Source organism: Phocoena sinus, chromosome 21 (assembly GCF_008692025.1).
Source record: "Phocoena sinus isolate mPhoSin1 chromosome 21, mPhoSin1.pri, whole genome shotgun sequence".
NCBI classification, from domain to species: domain Eukaryota; kingdom Metazoa; phylum Chordata; class Mammalia; order Artiodactyla; family Phocoenidae; genus Phocoena; species Phocoena sinus.
Window position 1 is genome coordinate 21,033,097 of NC_045783.1, and position 21,959 is coordinate 21,055,055.

General features: G+C 36.3%; 1 protein-coding gene across 1 annotated transcript in view; it reads left to right on the forward strand.

Annotated features, from left to right (window-relative positions):
• The first annotated feature begins 433 nt into the window (after positions 1–433).
• The window catches only part of DLC1 (DLC1 Rho GTPase activating protein), a 392,110-nt gene continuing 370,584 nt past the window's right edge, over positions 434–21,959 (forward strand). Inside the window, 2 exon segments of the mRNA XM_032618160.1 lie at positions 434–747; positions 11,837–12,982. Of these exon segments, the coding sequence (XP_032474051.1) occupies positions 11,960–12,982 (1,023 nt within the window). The 5' untranslated portion in view covers positions 434–747; positions 11,837–11,959.

Below are 21,959 nucleotides of genomic sequence, written 5' to 3' on the forward strand. Positions count from 1 at the left end.
CTAGGATTTTACTTACAGACCTTCTCAGGTACAGTATATCAGGCTGCAGCATTTTAAATGAAGGAGCGTTAAAAAGGTTTTCAAATTTAGAAGAATTACGGTATTAAAACTAACTGCATCTTGCTCCCTTAAAAGATCTTTTGAAAGGAGCACTGCAAAGATATTTTGCTTACATTGTGTGTATACATTGAATAAAGTGGAAAAGTTGTAGAGGAAGGAGAGAACGATGTTTTCTTTCTTTCTTTTTTTTCATAAGCAGCGTGGGATAGAAAAAGCTCTACGGCTTTATGACTCTCCAGCTAATCACCTCAAGGGTTTTGACAAACTCACTTAAGTTCTGTGTAAAATCAGAACTCCTAAATCGCCTGGGCGGGCCTCTGCTCTGCCCCCCTCCCCTCCTCTCAGTTCAGTCTTTCTCACATGCACACCACTCAGAGGCAGGAAATGCTTCCCAGGCAATCTGGGCCTGGTTGTGGAGGCCCCTTTTGCAAAACATCAGTCTGAATTTACTAGACAGAAGTCACTAGGAACGCCTTGACAGACTCCGGCTTCAGCTAAGGCTCCCTCCAGCTGCGGAGGCTGTTTTTGTTAGAATCACACACTGCGCAGAACTGCTTAGAATAGAGCCATGATCTCAACCACGAAATGTGAACTTATATTTTGGAGAAACTAACGGGGACGGACTCCTTTCCTAGGCTGAGTGTTGAAGCATGTCTTGCCTTGGCGATTCAGCTCCTCCTCGTCTAGGTAAGACGCTGTGGACTATCTATCTTTACGCTTTGAGGCAATCTTTGAAGAGGCAGAAAGATTGAGAGAAATGTTAGCATCTTGCACGGAGTGGTGATTTCCTAGGTTTTAGAGCTGAGCCACGAAATCAGAAGTGGAAAAAGTTTAGTAAGTAAAAAACTGTGAGTCAAATTGTTTTAGCAAAATGTCAATTCTAAAATAGGCTCCATGGAGATTTTTCTCCGTAAACTAAGATCTTATTTTCATCCCTTTTTAATCCTTAACTTATTTATGACTGGAGCCAGAAGATAGACCAGTTTTCCTATTATATGGTTTATATGAAACAGATACATATTCTCACACATTGTGAGGTGTAAATGATTTTTTTTCTTTCCCCGTCGTTTGCCAACAGGAAAAGTAGATCCCGCTATAGAGTGACTTTTCTTAATAATGCATCTCCAAAGAAAATTTTGAGTCTCATTTAAAATATGAAGATTGGATTCCTCAATATTTCCCCACCCAGTTTCAACCACAGGTCAAACTGCTAATGCACAGCTTAAATGGTTTATTTTTAAAAAGAGTAAACACATGAAATTTTACAAATATTTCTATCCTAAACAGTATTTAATCTGATTTTTAAAAATTTAAAGATCAGAATTGGATTTAATTTATATTAACTTTCTTGAATTCACTATTCACTGCTCAGATCATATTCTGTGTGAGTGTTTTTGAATAAAGTAAATCTCAATGACAATGACATTCATTGTTACTATTTTAAGGCAGCTGGAAATCACTACAATCATATGAAAAGCTGATCTGTATTCATAATTCATGTAATCATAAAATTACATTTCCACTGGGCTACAGTATATTTAAGTTATGTTTACATGTGCAATATATGAGAAAAGAAATTTAGTAATGACTGACATAACAGAGAGTTTTAATGCATAACATACTGTTATATTTCTGAATATTTAGAATGAAAATCATTATTTTATAGAAATCATATGGAATGGTACGTGAAGGGAACAAATACCCGTGCATATTTCCAAATCTATTAGATGAACACAAGATATCCCAAATGAAATATGAAAGCTATTTGACAGTCGGATCATAAGAAATCAAGTGTTTTTATCATAAACTTTTACATAGTATAAGGTGACCATTTGCTGTATTAGCTAATTATGCTTAAATTTTATGCTAGAATAAGTTATATTGACAAATTTTAACTACTCACTAACAATTTGTTGTGTTGAGACTTCTAAAAGTGATAAAAAGAATCTGTTTTTTAAGTATGTTAAAAATAAAATATTGACTTGTCTAAATTATGATTTAATAAAATTCCTCAATAGAATTTTAAGGAAGGAAAGAATATAAGAGGTCACCTCTTCTAACACTGTCTTAAAGGTGCCAAAAAGGGAGGTGAAGCATGACATTCAAAAATGACCTGTCCAAGGTCACACCGCTAGTTAGTAGAAGAGATGACAGTGGAACCATAGTACCCTGTATCATAATTCAGGTAACTTAATATGACATCACCTTGTTCTCAAATAATAACTGCTCATAATAAAGTATGAATATATTCGTATCCGGTAGAAGGCTACCTTAAACAGAAAATTGTAATGCTTATTTTTTAACAAAAGGCTTACAGCTGCTACCAGCATTAAAAAAATAATGGCTTTAAAAAAGAATCAAATTTACTAAGTAATGAAATTTCCTCAAATGCAAAAGTTTTCTTACACCTTCAACAAACATTTTAAAGGAGTATCTTGTTTGTGACTGTTTTGTTACATTTCATGTTTATGCCAAGAAAATCAATCCATATGCTAATAATTATATTAATTTTAAACTGATGTTTCTTAAAAACATAGAGCTAGAAGGGAGGTTGTCTGATTCATATCCTTGCCTCCAAATGGTATCCTTATAAATCAACTTAACCAGTGGCATTCGGAAAAGATTTTACTGCCCCCCACTGGAATCGGTTTAAGAATCTCACGTACCCGGACATCCTTTTATTTATCTAACCTAAATCTCTATTGCTGCAGCCTGTTTCCAGTTCTGTGGGTTTCTACCTCAGTGGAAATGTGAAAAGCCTAAATGGACGTGTGAAAACATAAGTGTACATTTCTAGGCCAAATAAACCCACTTCCTTTCATCTTCCCTTCTACAGCTTATTTACAGTCTTTTAATTGGTTCATATATCTCCTCTGAGCCTTCTACAAAGCCCTTTAGTTGTAGAATCCAGAGTTTGTTATAGTATATAAATGGCTGACCAGTGCAGTGTCAAATGGAGGAGTTGGCTGCTTCATCTGTACATTCTTCATATATGACAGTATATGTTGCTTTGCACGCCGAAACATTGCACTTTCCGTGGCAAGAGCCCTTCTAATAAAGCTAATATGTGTCATTTCTAGTACATCCCATTTCTTTAGAGAAAATGTGAGTCATGATGCTTTTTCTCCCCATTTTTCTGAACCAGATTGGATTTCCTGATGCTATTACCACTTAAAAATAGGCTATTCAACACTTCCAGTGTCTCCACACTCTACATGATTGGAATGAGGAATAAATGCAGTAAAGCAATAGCCTATATAACTGATGGCATGATTACTAGAGGGCCTAGTACACCATTTTGTTTAATTTTTTCTTGAGGACGTTATAATAAAAAAGAGAATTTTTCTGGCCCTATCCAAACCTGCTCATACCATACACCTCACTACAAATACTTTAGGCATGGCTTAATCTTACTTATAGAGGATGGGTGTTAGAGGATTAAAACAAGTCTAAACTGGGACATTTAAGATGTGTCTTTTGTTTTTACTTCATTTGTTTCCTCTTGGAGAAGGAATGAATTGGTGTCAATATCATCTTACAATGAGGATTCTCTCTGTAGAAATCGTTATAGTACAACGAAGTTCCAAAAGAGAGATGATTTAGATCTGGATCAGAAAATTTTATTATCTGAATAAATGTTAAGAATTGTACATGAGAATTTAAAGAGGATGAGGGAAAATTCCTCCAGATTTGAAGGAAATAGCATAAGTATTATACCTTCTTCTCCCAGGTGAATGATAAGCCCCTTAGTTGCACAAATCAAACAGGTTTACAGAGAAGCCCAAATCCAGATTGACTTTGGGGTGGATATAGAGATACAGCATACAACTTCTAGTTTGGCATTAAACTGCCGGTCAGCTCATAGAGTGCTGAGAAATAGATGCGCTTAGTTTTTGAAGAAGGTAAACAGAATAAAGGTGAAGTGTGGATCTTGAGACCTAGTTTAAAAGAGATTATTGATTTTGATTCAGTGGATTATAGAGTATATAAGTGAACTTGAAAAGATTAAATAGGAATTCTGATGTAAAAAAAAAGTTGAAAGGCAATGTAAACAGCATGTGTATAAACTTGCTCATGAATTAAGATAGAGGACTGAAAAAAGCAGTTGTAGCTGCTTATATGTGTGAAAAGGTTTTCCCGTTAGACTGAAATCACAAAATGGTTTAGCAATACAGTTCAGATAATCCAGAGGAAATCAGTCCTTTAATAGAAATGAGATCCAAAGGAAGTAGGAAGATCAGAAAGCAAGCTTAGAAATTCAACCAGTGTTTCTTTCTATTCCCAGCAGTTGGCAAAATACGTAGCATGTCAGGTATTGTCAATACATGTTTGTTAATAAATGTTTGTGGAATAAATAGGAGGGAAAGAAGAAAGAAAGGAAAGGAAAACCAGCATTGAAATTGAAGAGTTGGTGTTGTGAGACTTTTTTTTAATTTTCCAGACATCCTGTAATGATAGAATAATAATTTTTAAAGAGGAAGGAAAATAAGAGGTTGGCAAAAGTCATCAGAGCCTGAGGCCAGAGGTTAATAGCACTCTCATAAGATGACATTACAAGTTCATTAAGAGCCAGGAGAAAGCATGAGTATCCAAAAATAGTTCAAAGTTAAGTTACACGAGGCCAGTGAGAGCAGAGCACTAGTGAATTTTCCACAATTTGAATGGGGGTGGTGTACTGGAAAGCTCGTGGGAAGAGACAGAAAACTGGCTCAGATTTGCATCTTTGCCATTTGAAATCCTTGCTCTGTGATTTCAAGCATGCCCCATCCTACTTTGAGCTTCTGCTTTTTATTGGTAAAGTCTGGAAGATAATGCAAATATTTATATCACTGGGTCATTCTGAGCATTAGATGAGACTTTGTATGTACAAACTGGGTCGCATACAGTATAACAAACAAAATTTTGTTTTAAAAAGCAGAGGTCAAATGAATCAAGAAAGAAAGAATCATGGTGTTTCACCTTGTGGTCAAATCACTCATCTATATTGAAACAACATGGGCATGCAAGGGATAGTTCCAGCTCCTACTCAGCCATGGTTTCTGCAGCTAAGATCCGTCAAAAACTAAAGGAATCATTGCCATCACCATCTTTATCATCATCATCATCATTATCGTCATCATCATTTAGTATCTAGTGAGTTCTTGCAATATGCCATGGATTAAGTGTTTTACGTATATTATCAGCTCATTATTATTACAGTTCAATATTATTCTCTCTCAACAATTTTCATTATTCCCATTATAGAAGTGAGAAAACTGGGGAAGACAAAACCTAAGTAACTAATACAAATCACCAGAAAAAAAAAAAGTTTCTTTAACAGACATCTTGCCTTCACAAAAAATAGAGGTAATAATCACTACCCATCAATAGGTGTTAGAGATAGAGCTAGTTACTTAGTCCTGCCAGAATTTCTCCCTGTAAAATCAGGACAATGATAGTACCTACTTCATGGAGTATTTGTGAGTATTATTACTAAAGGAGATAGCGTAAGTGCAACACCAAATACAGGGCCTGATCCACAGTAAATGCTTAACACATGGAAGCTCTTTTACTATTACTATTATCACGATCATCAAAAGTTTCTAATGCACCTATTATTACTTGGGTATATGGGACACTTGGTAGTAAAAGCAAGCTCAAATGTACATAGGAAGATGACAAAATAAGGTAAGAATTATAGATATTAAATACAGAAGAAAAAAGTTGATATCAGAGGCATCAATCCCTGATAGGATACCAACCTAACAGAAGTAGCTAAGTTCTCAGTGATTTCATGTTCCTGATTTCAATGAAAGTTGTACTTACCAAATGACTGAAATCTCAGTATTCTGTTGTCACCTAACTGTCTGAGCACCTGTGTTGCTGTAGCCCTCTTGTTTATATTTGGTGATTACTGTGTCTACCCTTAGAGTGTTCTTAGAAATGATAGCAAAGTTAAAAATAGAAAGTGGCCACTTAAAGCAAAGCCACATCTCACCATGCTGATGATAAAGCATTATAATTCATGTCCATTGTGGAATAGAAGTATCTTTTTTATAATAAGGCAAAACCACATCTCAATCATATTGCTTTGCCATTAAAAAAAAACAACCAAACTTTTGATATCAAATTTAACTCTAAGCTATTTCCTGTTGCATGAAAAATTCCAAGTGAAATAAGTTAGGAGCAAAGGCAATACTTTTCTTTGGTTATAAGGGACTCTGCAGAAAAGAGATATGAATCAAAAAACCAAATGACTAATTATTCATTAATGAATTTATTTGCAGAAATAGCTAAAATACAATGTAGTTCTAGGTGCTCAAAGGGTTCTGTACCAGATGGAACACTGTTATTGAGAAGACTGTGTACTTTCTAAAAAAATAAAACATGGAATCCTGAAGGAAATACAGGTGTCTACAACTTACTGCATCCATGATGCAATACTGTCCCCCAAGACTGTGTTAATTCTGGGGTCTCATAGAAACCAATTATCCCCAGAAAAGTCTTAGTGGTATCAGACAAATATGACATTTTTAAAGATTTACTCAAATTACACGTGGTTATTTTAAAAAAACGTTCTGAGAATCCGCAAACCTGGCTGACCTGAGCGGCAAAGTGGTGATAAGTCAAACACTGCCAGTATCTGCACTCCTCCCTGCAAGGGAATTAGAAACTACTGGGGCTACATTAAATAGTAGGAAGCCAGAGGTAAAAATAGGGCACCTCAGAAATATTAACTTGCAACTTTGTAACAGCCTGTTCTTTTCTGATGAGCTGACAGAATTCTAGTGGATTGACAGAGTTAATTTCAAATTTATTTGATTCCTGGAACATATCTGAGAGCTAAGAAGGAGAAAAAACTTACCAAGCTTAGTAAAACTAATATATACATAAAAATAGGTAAACATTTAAAAAAATATTTTAATTGGGTACCTATTTATTCATTCTTCTTCTAAAGACGAAAAATGATGGAAGGTTGGATGTGTCTCTCTCGGAAAAAGTGATGTACTACTCAATCCACTGACTTAGCTCATTATAGATGGTTTATTCTGTAATTTACTAAGACTTTTGATGATTTCCAGACAACCTAAAGACATGGAAGCTTTTTCATATATAATATTTTAAGCTTCGTTAAGTAATTTACCAGTAAAGAATTTTAACAGGAGTTTGTTTTTTCCACAGACAGCTAATGAGGCATAATGAGTAAATTCCAACATTTGACAAAGTATGTAAAAGTAGATGGATAATGATTTTGTGAAGGATTAAGACAAAGATTGCCACTAAAGAAAGGAAGTCTGCCTGTAGTCATACAGAGATAGGTTTTTGCATCGTTATTAAAGGTTTCTCTCTCCTAAGCCTAATTCTAGCCCTGTCTAATTTCAATTAGTTAGCATGAATATTTTAAAGAAAAAGCACTACTTGTCTTTTACTAAAAGTTGGCTACCCTGATTAGACTCTTAGAAATGCTTTCTTTGAATGTGTTATCTTTTTTGTTTTTGGGTGTTTTTTTTTTGCTATTTGTTCATTAATTTACATAAAGGGATTAAGAATAATCATATCTGTCCTAGGCGTTCTCGCTGATCCTAAGCCTCTTGAATATTTGACAGTTTTGCGTTGAAAAGCATTCCTCTCGTGTTATCATTGAGTTGGGGGCAGTGGAAGGTGCCCAAATGTTCCACAATTTAGTTGGCTAGATAATTTGTTCTTTGACAGCTCCATCAAGAAAATGAATTTCATTTTGACCTCCGCAAATGCTCACTGTCAGGAAGATTTACTTGGCCATCAGTGAGCACACATTTGAAGAACTACAGTAGGCTGTGATCATGTCTGTTTATATGTTGATTCTGCTGTAATCGTCTAATTCAATAAGTGTTTGGGTGGCACTTATTACATGCAAAGGTGACTCCCTGAGCGTAGGCCAAGATACACTAAGATGTCACATCCCTCTAGGATGTCCAGATTCCCCATCTCTCCACCTCACCAACTTGACCCTTATATTAGCAACAATGTGGGCCATTGTAGAAATGCTCCCTTCTTGGTTCAGATGCATTCTCTATTCTTGCAAGAGTGCGTGTTAGAGAATTTAACCTACCTTTAATTAAAAGGAGATTATTTCCCTCATGTCTTCTCTTCTTTCTCCCAGTGACTGAGTACACGCTATGTGGTAGCTATTACATATAGATATGCATTAAAGCAGTAGTAGGAGAAGAGAGAAGAGTAGGAGAAGAGAGTAGTAGGAGAAATTTAACATGGGATGGGTAATTAAGAAGAAAGACCTGATGGGAAACCAGAAGTAACTCCAGCCATCTAAGGAGAAAGTAGGAAAATACAGAGAAACTGGCAGTACTATTATGCCTTCTACTAAATATGCAGCAGCTGTGTGAAGGTGTTTAAAAACAACCCAGGAGTCAATCATGTGCATGTGTGTGTGTGTGTGTGTGCGCGCACGTATTTATTTGTATATGTGTATGTGTATGTATACACATACCTATATATGTCATCTGTTTTCTGAAAGGATAAAACAAGATAATATATACTTAGGCTTATATTCCCAATGTTTAGTAGACTGTCTGCAGCCCATTCGGCACTAAATAAACACTTGTTGAATAAATGATTATGATCAGGCAATGTTGCTCTCAGTTCTAAGGTACTGCCCACTTGATTTCAGCCACAAGTACTCCATCTGCACCGTGTTTTCCCAGGCTATAGTATCGGCAGTAGTGATTCCCATCAGGCTCTTCTTTCCTGGGGACACTTGCCAGGTCAAAATACAAGGTATGTGTTTATTTCAGGAGCAAGTGCAAAAGAGAGCATGATCATTTGATGTCAGACATAGGTCAGGGATTCTCAAACTAGAATATCTTCAATTGCTTTTTAGTACAGTAACATTCAATGTTGATTAATTTTAAAATATACACTGCATGCCACTGTATGCTTATGTTAAAGAGTGGTGTTATGAAATTAACCCAAACAATAAATTTTAAATCACTCTGTGTCTAAACAGCCTATGCACTACTATCACAAAAAGCAAGTGTGGGCACTTCACAAATATTTTCCAGAATCATTACATGATTAGAGGTACACAGAGTTTCCTGTAATATTAATACAGTGGTGTTTGAACACACGCATTTAAGAAGTGAAAAATCCCCATGGAAATTCACTTCATAAAATCAACACCCTGGAATGACTTACACTTTTCCAGATTCTTCATCCAAATCCTCAGCAGCTGAGCTCATTCTGAATGAAACTGCGTAAAAGTGATTACAAGAAAAAGTAGTAGAAGTTTGCAAAATAAGTAGCCGGTAATTAGAAATGGTGAGAAGGCTCAAAGGGAAAGTGAGGTCTTTTACAAAGACTTCTAAATCTGACAGGACAGATTCTAGTCAATTCAGATGACTTAGAAAATGGGGCCGATATACTCCGATGTGATGGACAATATATTTTAATTAATACTGTGTTCAGCCTTTAGATCCTGAAGGCAGGTTTTAACTATGAATCTTACAAATCAGAATTAAAATAGGAAGTATGAATAAGGAAGCTTGTTGAGATAAAGTTTTTAAAACAATCTATCAGACCACAGGATGTGGAATAAACATTCAAACTGTAGTGATGATGGTCATAATGAGAGTTAGGAAATTTTATGTCTTCAAAATAAAGACACTATAAATTCACAGGAATGATCTGGAAATGTCCAAAGAACGTAGATTAGAAATTAGGACAGAAGGAGTTAATGTTGTGTCAAATCTATCTAATTTATAATCTCTCTTTGCAGCTCGATTGTCTCAGAACTTGTTGAACTGTCTTCCTTTGATGTTATAAAAATACTTACCTACTTGCCAAGGTTGAGTGCAGTAAGCTAATTAATATTATGGTCAGGACTTAAAGGCAAAATTTTTTATGTAATCTGTTCCCCAAGGGGTTAATAAAACTCTTTCTCCTTCTTCATCAGAGAAAGAAAACCAGAATTGTCTCAACTTAAATGTAAATGTGGCTTAGGAATGACACTAATACCACTTGGCATTTCTTAAGTTAGCCTGCTCTTTCTACACTGGATAAAAATAAAGAAAAGAAAGCATCTAAAACAGAACCGCCCTATTACAACCCAAATTTGCCCATGAAAGCAGAAATTTTCTGGCCTGCATCTATGCGTTTTTTCCACTTTTCCGTAGCCTCCCACACTATAATGACTTATGCACGGAATTCAGGGACTTTATATTTTCTTATGAATGCCAACATAGAAAATGTGAATGCTGACCATTTTCAAAGATACTCACAGACCCTTAAAGAAACGGAATAGTATCCAGAATGATATTTGGTCAGTCTGGCATACCAAAATTCTAGTACATTCCTGGTCTTTACAAGATGGGAATATTTACCTTTCTGGCATGTGCTTAGTCAGAATAGCTTGCGATTTTTGGTGGGGAGTCAGAGTCCTTTTCAATAGACTGAAGTGACCCAAACCCAGCACTTCAGTTAATCTTGTTTATGATTGAAATCAATAAGCCAATCCATGTCATGTGATGACAGTTCTTGTGTGGTGTAAAAACTGGAAGTGTCTGTTCTTGAATAAGATTTTTCTTTTACAGTCCAGTCATTAGGTTTCATTATGGGACAACATTTGGACTAGTCATTTTTATAAGGTTGAGTTTACATTGGTATAATTTGTTGCCTTTAACTAAGGCTTTGAATAATTTAAGGCAAAAGGGATGGATACCTGGAATGTGTTTATATTCTGACCTTATCTTATGTCTGGTTTTCTTGTTTACTTAAAATTTTATGGCCAAATGCTAACAGAAGTATACAAACTAAACTCCTTAGAAGCCAAAGAGAATGAGACTGAAATTTCTGAAGAATTATTTCAGTTGTCTTATCATGCTCACATCTTCTTTTTGGGTAACCCGAATTCCTGTCTGAAGAGTTTAGACTTTATATCTACTAAAGATGTGTGGAGGGAAGAGGTAGCAGTAGAATCGCATTCCATGGGTGAAGTTTGTTGGCTCTCTAAGCCTGGGTCTTAGAACCGGGGCCTACTTTGAATCCAGGCTTACCTCCTAGATGTATGACCTTGGGCAAGATATTTAATTTCGGTAAGCTTCAACAGTACTAGCTTGCTAGCGGGTCGTGACAGCAATAAGATGCATGTAAATGTATTTATCCTAAGACATTTTAAGTGGTGTGTGTTACGCTTTCTTATGCATGAATTATGTGTTAATATGAGCTAAACTGGATTACTCCATGTTTCTTAGTCACTCCCTGGAGTAAATGCATTCTGGTAGTTTGGGATCTGTATTAGCTCTTTCACACACTAATACATTACACATGCTGTCTCTATAGCTCAAGTTTTGCATGAACAGTTCCCTGGTGGCCTTCAGTGCAATTCAAACCAAACAGCCAATAGATTTCTGTAACGATTTGTGTCCACAAAAGTAAATCAGGAAAGCATCTAAGCTAGAGCAACTAGTTTCTTCCAGTGAATTTTGTTAGTATAGCAATCCAAATATTTTCCTAATGGAACTTTAAATATTCAATATGTATATCTTTATTCGTTAATAGATCAATCAATCCAGCTGCACTTAAAAGTATTGTTAATGATTTTTGACCAGAAATATTGAATGTGAAATTGTCTTCTACTATTAGGCTGCTTCTTAAAGAAATAACCTTATTGAGGCTATTAAATAGAAGCTTTATACAATCTCTTAATCTTTCATAGCACAGCTTAAGTGCTCTCTTTTCCAAGATATATTTTGACTTTAGAACTATATCCTGAACTATGTATATTTCTTTAATTTTTTAATAGGTGGTGCAATGACAAAACTTACTCTCTTCTTCAATCAGTGAATTTGAAGTAATCTTTCATCGTTTCATCTCCTTTAGTCTCATATGGAATGTATCCCTCTATCTGTTGTTAAACTACGATGACATGTCTGTAGCTATCAGAAAGAGAAGCTGGGAAGAACATGTGACCCAATGGATGGGACAGCCTTTTAATTCTGATGATTGTAACACAGCATGTCATCATGGACTAGTAGCTGACAGCTTGCAGGCAAGTATGGAAAAAGATGCAACTCTAAATGTGGACCGCAAAGAAAGGTGTGTTTCACTACCAGACTGCTGTCATGGCTCAGAGCTGAGAGATATTCCTGGGAAGCCAATGGGTCACATTTCAAAGGAGGTGGATGAAGATGACAGCCATGAAGGTGAAGATCAGTTTCTTTCTCTGGAGGCCAGCACGGAAACACTAGTGCATGTTTCTGACGAGGATACTGATTCTGATCTATATCTTACAGATGATAAACAGATTTTAACTACTCAAGGGCCTAAAACGTCAGACCAACATAGCATCAAAGGAGCAGGCTCCTTAGTAAAGACGCTGCCCATCATGGAAAGTAACCAAGGTTCTTATGACTCCTGGGGAATGGCTGGTGGAGCTGATTTAGTGCTGGTAGAGGAAAAGGGGGACAGAAAAGTTGTTGACATGGTGAGTAAAAGCCTGGAGCTTTGTAAGGATATAAGCCTAAGTGAAATAAAAGATGCATCCAAAATGAATGCATGTGACTCTTTGAATGTGAAAGATATTGTGCCGGAAAAGCAATTGCTTAATTCTGCTGTAATTGCTCAGCATCGAAGGAAACCCGACTTCCCTAAAGATGAACATGAAAGAAACACCTGCAATGCAGTACAAGATGAGTTCCTGGCTATTCCTTGTGCAGACAGAGGACTGCCATTATTAAAAACAGATTCTGGAAGCTGCCTTCTGCAGCCTCCTTCCTGCCCTAGTGGAATGTCAGCTGAAAATGGCCTGGAGAAGAGTGGTTTCTCAGAACATCAAAACAGAAGTCTTCCAAAGGTCAACTCAGGAGATGGCATGCAGTGTTTACACATAAAGGAGACTCTGGCCACCCATGAACCCACAGATAACCAAGTCAGACTTCGTAAAAGAAAGGTAAGACACATGCACCTATTATCTGGCTTTTGGAATTCTGTAAATATCCTTGTTTCTGTCACTTATTATTTTGCTAGAGTTAAAAAGATATGTGGACATTTCTTTTGCTCAGTAGTGTAGCTGTATGACTCAAAGAGCATCTTCTTGGAGAAATCATCAAAATATGTAAAAATTAAAACAGGATAACCTATCCACTTCACTAATAATATTTATATGGCTCATGAACATTCTATTTTGGAATTGTGTTGAAGACAGAACTGGTTTCACTTTCTTTGGCTGGAATTAAATAGCCACCAGATAGTTCAAAGCCTATCTAAAGAGTGATCTCTGATTTTTAGAAAGAATGTCATGGTAATTTTTAATTAAAATTGTTTATTTCAGCTTGCTTCTCTTCCCTTTAAAAAGTATATTTTACTATAATAAAAGTGGTATAAATCACGTATTTTAAATGAGCCCTTTGCATATACCAAGGCAACAGTACCCCCTCCCCCAAAATATGCTAATGCTATTTTAAATGATACCCTGGCACATTTGCTATCCATAGCTACATGAACATTTTTTTTAAACTCTTGACCATAAAGGATGACTAACTGAAGTAAATTTTTATGCTGAGGCACTTTTGACTAATCCTGCAGATGCCATGATCCCCCAAGAAGTTTCCAAGTGAGAGACACAAGGATTGGAAGGAACCACATGGATCATGATTTAGTTAGAGAACTCTTGACCAAAGTTTGTCATACCTTTAGGATTTCCCCCAGCATTCTTCCCACATTGTAGTACTCTATAATCCTGATGTAAATACAAGTAAAATTTCTTCTGTAAATCCAACATGCCCATCGGCATCAAAAAAACCCTGCAGATTGGACACTTTAGTGCAACATTCTTGCCCTTCTCTTGATATAATACTAATCCATAATTCCTATTCTCCTAAGACAAAACTAAGGTTCTTAGTTCTGTTCAACTGGGGCTACCTACAATGAGAAAAAAAAAAAAACCTTCAACTCTCTTTTGGTGAAGAAATCTGGTTTCCATAAACTGTAGTTTTGCTAACAAACCAGATCAGTAACATGTCATAAGTTAAAGTGAAGTCAAAGACTTTACAGCAAAGATCAGTGTGCTCAAACTACATGCCAACAGAGCTTTCTGTGCTTCTGGCGAGCTCTTCCTTCCTTACATAAATTGTATTAAAAAGTTAATGCTGCATGATATTGTCATGATTGGACTGCTCAGGTCGCTTTTTCAGAAACGTCCATATAGTCCATCAAATCTGTTGGAGGGAATGTAATAATGACGTAAGAAAGTATTAACTGACCTATGACATAGCTTCCCTAAAATAAGACAGACCCTGCCCAACTGCCAACAGAAACATTAAACATTCCAGAGACATATGCTCACCACTTGGACATTTATATCAATACTAAGAATGCTGGAAAGAATTTGCTCTTGGACATGTCACTATAGCATAGTTGCATTACAAGAGCCATAATTATATCTCATTTACAAGTTCTAACTTAAATATTCTATTTTAAGCATTTCATCATTCTAAAGTGTTGTGGTATTGTCTGGTGGAGTATTTGTTTTGACTCTACAACTCATTTGGGATGCTTTGTAATAAACAGATTAAATGCAAAGTTTCAGGCTTGGAATTTACTCTGGGGAAGTATGATTATGGGAGAAGCCTCTAGAAGCATAATGTGTAGGAATTTTTGTTCTATCTGATGTTGAACGAGTGCCGGAATACCTTCAAGTTGTGCACTAACCATTTTAGAACTTCACCAAAAGAAAAAACAAAGTAAATTCATAAAAATATATGTACAGAGATGTTCATCATTGTATTATGTGTTACTGACAAAAAAGATACAATCCAAATTTCCATCAATAAAGGATGTATAATGATTGTTTAACCTATAGTTTGGAATGCTACGTGGCCATGAAAAAGATGGAGTGAGATCCATGTGCTCTAACTGAACGGTGCTCATGATATAGTATACATAGAAAAAGGCAGTGGCAGACCAATATTTGTAGCACATCCCAACCTTATCTGATGAAATGTGTGGATACAGATACAGATAGACATATAGATGGGTTATAAACCTCTCTAGATGACTAAATAAGAATATGCAAAATTCTAGATAAATAGGCACAAAATTGTTGACAGCAATTACTTTGAGAGAATGGAAGTAAAAGGATAGAAGCAGGGGATTTTCAATTTTTAGCCTATATAATTTTTATAAAAGGTGATAGTATTCTGGGTGAAATGCATACAATGAACAGAAGTACAAAAACAAAATAATATGCGATATATAAACTATTTGAAGCATTTTCTGCATGGCACAGAACAACCCTTTATCTATATAGTTATTATGATTATTATTACTCTTATGAAATGAAAACAAATATGAAGTTTTTCAAAATATCAACAAAAGTTTCAATCAACTACTCCAATTCTAATGCCAGTGCAACTAGTTTAAAACAGATAAACCTTTTGGAGAGACACATGGACCCCATTTTCATGTCTAAAGTGTTAGGGGACTGATTCTGAAAAGAGTTGGCTTAGTTGTATCTTTTAAACTATTTGTCAACCACTGTGACAGCTTTGAGATTAAGAGCTTAGAAAAGGTGAAATATAATATAAGCTAATAAAATTTTAGTTACGGAACTTTAATCAGCTCATTATCTGATATGAGTGAACCAAATCCTTCATAGAATTTATGAACATGAATTTTTTGTGGGAGGGATTCAGGATAAAATCAGGTTCTAAAACTTGAAAAAAGAAAGCAAAAACAGAGTTTATAAGGGTAATGCTCAGAATGCACTGAACTACTACTCTAGAGATATCATTGTACTTTAGATACAAATTATCATTCCTTCAAACCTATAAATATTGGCAGGCGTTGGTTGCTCAGCATGACGTATTTTTTCTTGTTTTCCAATGATATTTCTGGCCATTAAGGATAGCTACACATACTTATTAGGAGTGTCAATTGGAGATGACTGCGTTTGTAGTATGTGTAAATATTGACCTTTAAGCTAATAATTTCCTTAAATATGATGAAATATATCATTAAATTGGAGCCACTGAAATCAAAGGGAAACCAATAAATCATGAGCAGACATCAGTAAATGAGCCTGGAAGATCGTGTGGCATATGACCAGCGCTTATAGGGCGTGGGTGGGTCTTTGGGGTAAGGCAGCTGGTTAAGAGCAATTCTCAGAGACAAATTCCGAAGAAATGCGGAGGAGGGAGACAGTCTAAGAAGTGGTCTCTTCAAACCAAATGAGATGTGAAGATGGAAAATATGTAGGGAAAGACTTGAGGTTAGACTTTTTTTTAAAGAACTAGTGTATTTGTTCTTGATGGTGGTTTACTAATTAAAGAGAGTCCAAAATTCAGTCTTCCCTAGGGACTATTTAAATAGTTCCCAAACTTTTGAATAGCCATAATAGTTGTATAAATATATAAAATATTTTTATTGGCTTTCATAAAGCATATTCCATATTACCAAGCAAAATAAACACAAAAGATAGTATAAAAATGATTTGAACTTTGAAAAGACACCTAATTCCACATTTGAACAAAACCTCACATTCCAGCAGCCAATGAAACTGTATCATTTATGCTATTGATTTGACTGCTGTCACAGAAAACCAGTATAAAAGTGGCTTAAGGGCTTCCCTGGTGGCGCAGTGGTTGAGAGTCCGCTTGCCGATGCAGGGGACACGGGTTCGTGCCCCGGTCTGGGAAGATCCTACCTGCCGCGGAGCGGCTGGGCCTGTGAGCCATGGCCGCTGAGCCTGCGCATCCGGAGCCTGTGCCCCGCAACGGGAGAGGCCACAACAGTGAGAGGCCCGCGTACCGCAAAAAAAGAAAAAAAAAAAAAAAAGTGGCTTGGCTAACATCTTTCTCTCACACATATATAATTGGGTATAGGTAGTTCTTTAACAATATGTAGGCCTTATGTTTTCAATACCTTAGACCCTCTTATCCAACTGCCCTGCCACTCTGAGCCTTTATCCATATTCAAATCAGTAAGAAGAGGAAAGGGTGCAGGAATGGCCACACCCCTGGGTAAAGGCAAGACCCAGAAAGAGTACACTTCTTTTATTTTCCTCAGATTTCATGCGCTAGAACTTAGTTGTATGGCGACACCTAGCAATAAGGGCTGAGAAATGGAGTCTGCATCCTGGGCAAGGTGTCTGCTGAAAATTCTATTATCAAAGAAGAAAGAGAAAATATTTATCGAAGGATAACTCATAACATGAATATGTTGAGGAACAACACCTAACATAAATATATTCCAGTATATCATGGCACGTTGTGAGTGAAATAAACAGGCTGTGTATGTGTTCTGTGGCAATTAAGGATAGCCACACATACTTACTAGGAGTGTCAATTGGTATCTGTATAAATACTTGACGCTTTAACTTCACACTGCAGAATACCTTTCCATGTTAGGAAACTATTTTATGTGTGGAAGTGATGTGGATCAAATGCTATACTCTTTCTTATGAAAAAATTGCTCAGGACCAAAATATTATAATGTATATACTGTACTTTATCTGTGGATAAATGTAATACATTGATTAGCAATGACTGAAAAAAATCAAATATTATCTCCTTACCCTATCTTTAAAATATGTACGTATTTGATAAAAGCACACCTATACCTGAAAAGACTTTCTCATTTCTTGCTATAACCTTCCTGATCCTTTCTATGTCCTGAATGCCTATATGGGGGCTTTGTAGCATGAGAAAGCTAACATTGACCAATGGGTGACATAAAGTACATAGTAAATTATGCAGAAGATGGAATGGACCAAGATAGGAGGTCAGCAAGAAAAATATTAAAGGGAAGGGGAAAATTGTCTAAGAAATAAAAACCTAAAAGATGGTTAAGCTGTGGCCCCAACATTGAATGAAAGCAAGGACTAGTGGAAGAATTAGAGTTTGTTAATAAGCCTAGTATCAGTTGACAAAGAGGGAAGGGATGGGAAACAGAGTAAAGTATACACAGCTCTGCAGATAGATTCATAATGACAGTATGATTTTACATGAAGGTCACACTGGTTTTAAAGACACAGGCTTATTGAGCAGATTGTATTGTTTAAACCTTTTTCCCTAGTTCTAACATTAGGGCTGGCAGAGAAAAGTTGTTACCAGGTGGAAAGTCAATGTGTAGATGGATAACATCAGGTCTTCTCAGCCATATTTTTAACTGGATTTGTGTCCCAGGTAAAGCTGGCACCTTTGTGAGTAGCTCATTTTGTGTGTTAAGCCACAGAAAACCATCAGATTTTTTTCATGCTATTTAAACTAGGTTTTGGGCTCATAAACAACTAGAAAGCCAAAAATATATCTGCAGGTATTTGGGGCTCAAATATTTTGCCTCATAGCAAACATAATTCCCCTAAATCCAACCAGAAATGCAAAAACATTTAATTATATGATACAGGATAACACTAGATATACTGTCTGGTAAAATTAATCAGTAATTAATATTGAGCATCTTCAATATCCCAGGTCCTGTTCTGTGGACGTGGTACACCACCATGAGCCAGATGGTAGAGTTCCTTACATTGTGAAGCATATAATCCCTGAAACACTGCTGAAGTCCCCAAATAAGGGTTTTGTTTGACTAACACGTAAGGCCAGCACTGAGGCAGGAAGCATTAGTGAGAGAGAAGGGGAGTGAGGGCACAGGAGGAGTAGGGCCGGGGAGAAGAAGGAAAACAGGAAGAAAGAGAGAGAGACAGAGAGGGACAGAGAGAGAGAAGGATGGGCTAAAGTAGGGTACCAAGGGAAGCACCGGTCAATTGCAAGAAAAAGCAGTGACACAATTCCTTGACAAAAAGTGGATTTGTAGGAGGCTAGCATCAGATCCTATCTCAACATGACGCAGTTATGGTTATCACCAGCACAGGTTTAACAAGGAGACAAGTAACATGATTTTGACTTTCGCAATTACAGAGCAGGTGGAGACAAATAATATTTCCTGCCATTTCACAGGAGGAACTCTGCCGACTAGAGCCAGCCCTCGTGGGCTGTGTCTCCACCAGGCTGAAGGTGAAGACCGGATAAGCTCGTATTTCAGGATCCTCAAATGTCTTCACCTTGGAGGGACTTTCCCCAGTTTCCTCAGCCAAGTTAGTTGCTTGATTCTCTTCACTCACAGAGGACTTATTCCTATTAGAATGTTTACTGCAAATACATCTGATCCCACCGTCGCTAACGAAAATGTCAGCTCATTTGGGGAGAGTTTTATGTCTGTAGCAATTTAATTTTGTGTCTATAGCATCCATCTCAGAGCTTAGAACCCTGTTCATAAGTGTTTAAATGAATGAATAGCCATGTCATGGTAAAGGATTTACTTTCAGAAGACAATATCAGGAGTCAAGAACCCGAGTCATAAGGATACAGAAGAAATGAAGTCATACAACCAAAATCAGTGATCAGTTATCCATAACCTCCTCTCCGTTCTCCCTGCTATTTCCATGCTAAAACAGGGCATGAGGGGACAAGAGGGAGGGAAGAATTATGTAAAATCTGGGTCTCTGATCTCTAGTTGCTCTGGTCTCTTCAAATTTGAGATGATTATTACCCTTTGCCACAAAACAATTAATTGTCACTAAATAGTTATAAAGCAATCTGAGTGGTAAACGTTATTTAGAAACTACTCAGTTGTCTCCTGAAAGGAGTGGGCAAGGGTGAGTGTAAGGAGAAAAATATTAGAATATCCGTTCACATTTATTTGTAATTTATCCTTTCACTTTGTATATATTTTATAAGACATATGATATATTAAATGAAAGCATATGTTATAATTTATAAGTAAATAGCATACACGTCCTCCCTGAAAAGTACATATTCAAAAATGTTGGGAGGCCACTGGTTTAGAAAATCTCTAGTTTTTCTGGTTAATGTCATTGTGAGAACATTGGGAGTAGACGAGAGATGACAGGAATAACAGAGTAAGAAATTAAAAGACAAGTGAATAAGGGAGAGAGAGGGGCTCCTGTTCAGAGAGTGCCAGACAATAGTAAATTTATTTTTAATTTCTGTTGTGAAAACCACATCAAGTAGGGAGATTTGATGCTAGATGCCTTTAAGGCAGAAAAATATACTGTGAATGAGAACAATTAGATTTGAAATGTTTCTTGTTCCAGATATTTTTGAAAAAAAAGTAGTTATGATGTGTGATGGGCCTCTGATCCAAGCAGTGACTTTTGGACCAAAACTGCAAATTTACATTATTAGTAACAAGATCATTAATAAGTTCACATTAACCCAGCATCAGCTTTTGTTGGAGCAAGAATTAATACACTTTTATGATGTTATTTTAAATAATTAATGGGTATTTCAGAGCCAACTGCACCTTAGAGGCTATCGTAATAGTGAAACTGATTTAGTTTCTTCCTGATGGATTTCTGTTACTATAAACCAGGACCAACTAATTAATCTTTTAATACCAACAAAACTAGCATAGGTTTTGGCTGCCTCTCTCGAAGAAATGCCAGTATCCACAAAAGTGGGGATAACTAGCAAAACCTACAACACAGAGCCCTGCCTCTGTTATCTGGGCACTAAGCACAATGGTGCCAGTGGAATCTGTTCATTTTCTGGCTCGTGTTCTTAGAAATAAAGTACTTATCCCTGCTGCCAACAAGATCTCTATTCCACAAATAATTTTCTGTCAAGAAAATTATAGTGGTACTTTAGAGATAACCTCACAATTTTCAAAGGAAATACAAGCAAATAGGAAAGTCCACTTTTATTCTTTTTTCAGTTTTATTTCTACGTTGGCATAGGAATAAAACTAGTGATTAATGAACCTCTTCCATTTAGGGTTCTATTTTTTGAGCCAGTAAAACTTCAAAAGGATATACTGTTTTTCATATACATTGAAAGCTAACCCAGAGGGTTTTTTTTTTTAAGTTGAAATAGCATCATTATTTAGTCTAGGAAATGAATAGCTTTGGTCTGAGCTTAATTTTCTAACCAAGAAATTAAGCTGTGATGAGGAGTATCATCTAAATTGAGGGGTGTTATTTAATTTGTGGGCACTTTATATGTCCCTGAAAAATGGAGACAACAGTCCCTATATCACAAGGTCGTTAGGATTATTAAATGAGATGGAAAATATTGTTCAGCGCTACATAACACAACCACTAGAACAATCCATTACTTAACCAAAATTTGAGGTGAAGATTTGACAGATAAATAACTGAAGAATTGCAGAATTAGGTCTGGGAATAGGTTACGTGCTAGTGGAATCTACAGTCACAGTGTATATAGTCAACCAGGGTATAGTAGCTACTTTAGCTGGAGATTCCTCCAACGCTTCACAGCCCATGGTAAATCTCCACAGCTTCTACACTGTGGTGCTATACATAGAACGAGGTAATTAAGCCAATGGACTCTAAAAGCAAACTGCTTCCCTCACTCACAGCTTTGTAATCACGTAGATTACTTACTGTCTCTGTGCCTTGGTTTTTTCACTTGTATAATGGGATGCTTCGTTTTGTTCTTGGGAAGATTAAATAAGTTCATAAGTATAAAGTAGTTAGAACAGTGCCTGACACATAGTAAACACCATGTGACTTCAGCTATTAGGAGCAGGAGTTGTTGTTTTCTGTTTGTTTGTTTCTTTTACTAAATTGCTCTAGTTACAGATCTAAGAATAAGCTGAACTGTCTGGGAATAATTGTGGAAAAAGACTGACAACATTTGAGAGAGAATTTAGAAAGTAAGTCAACCCACATGTACATCTTTGCTATCTAATTATCATTATAGAATAGAGTCTGGAATATGCATTCATTAACTAAATAAATATTAAGTACCTTCTGTTCCCCCCATGCACTTTGCCACGTATGGTGTAGAATTTGAATAAGAATCATATATGCATCCTTACCTGAAGGAGCTTACACATTAGTAGGGGCAATGTAGCCAAAATAACAAATAACAAAATAATCAGTTAAA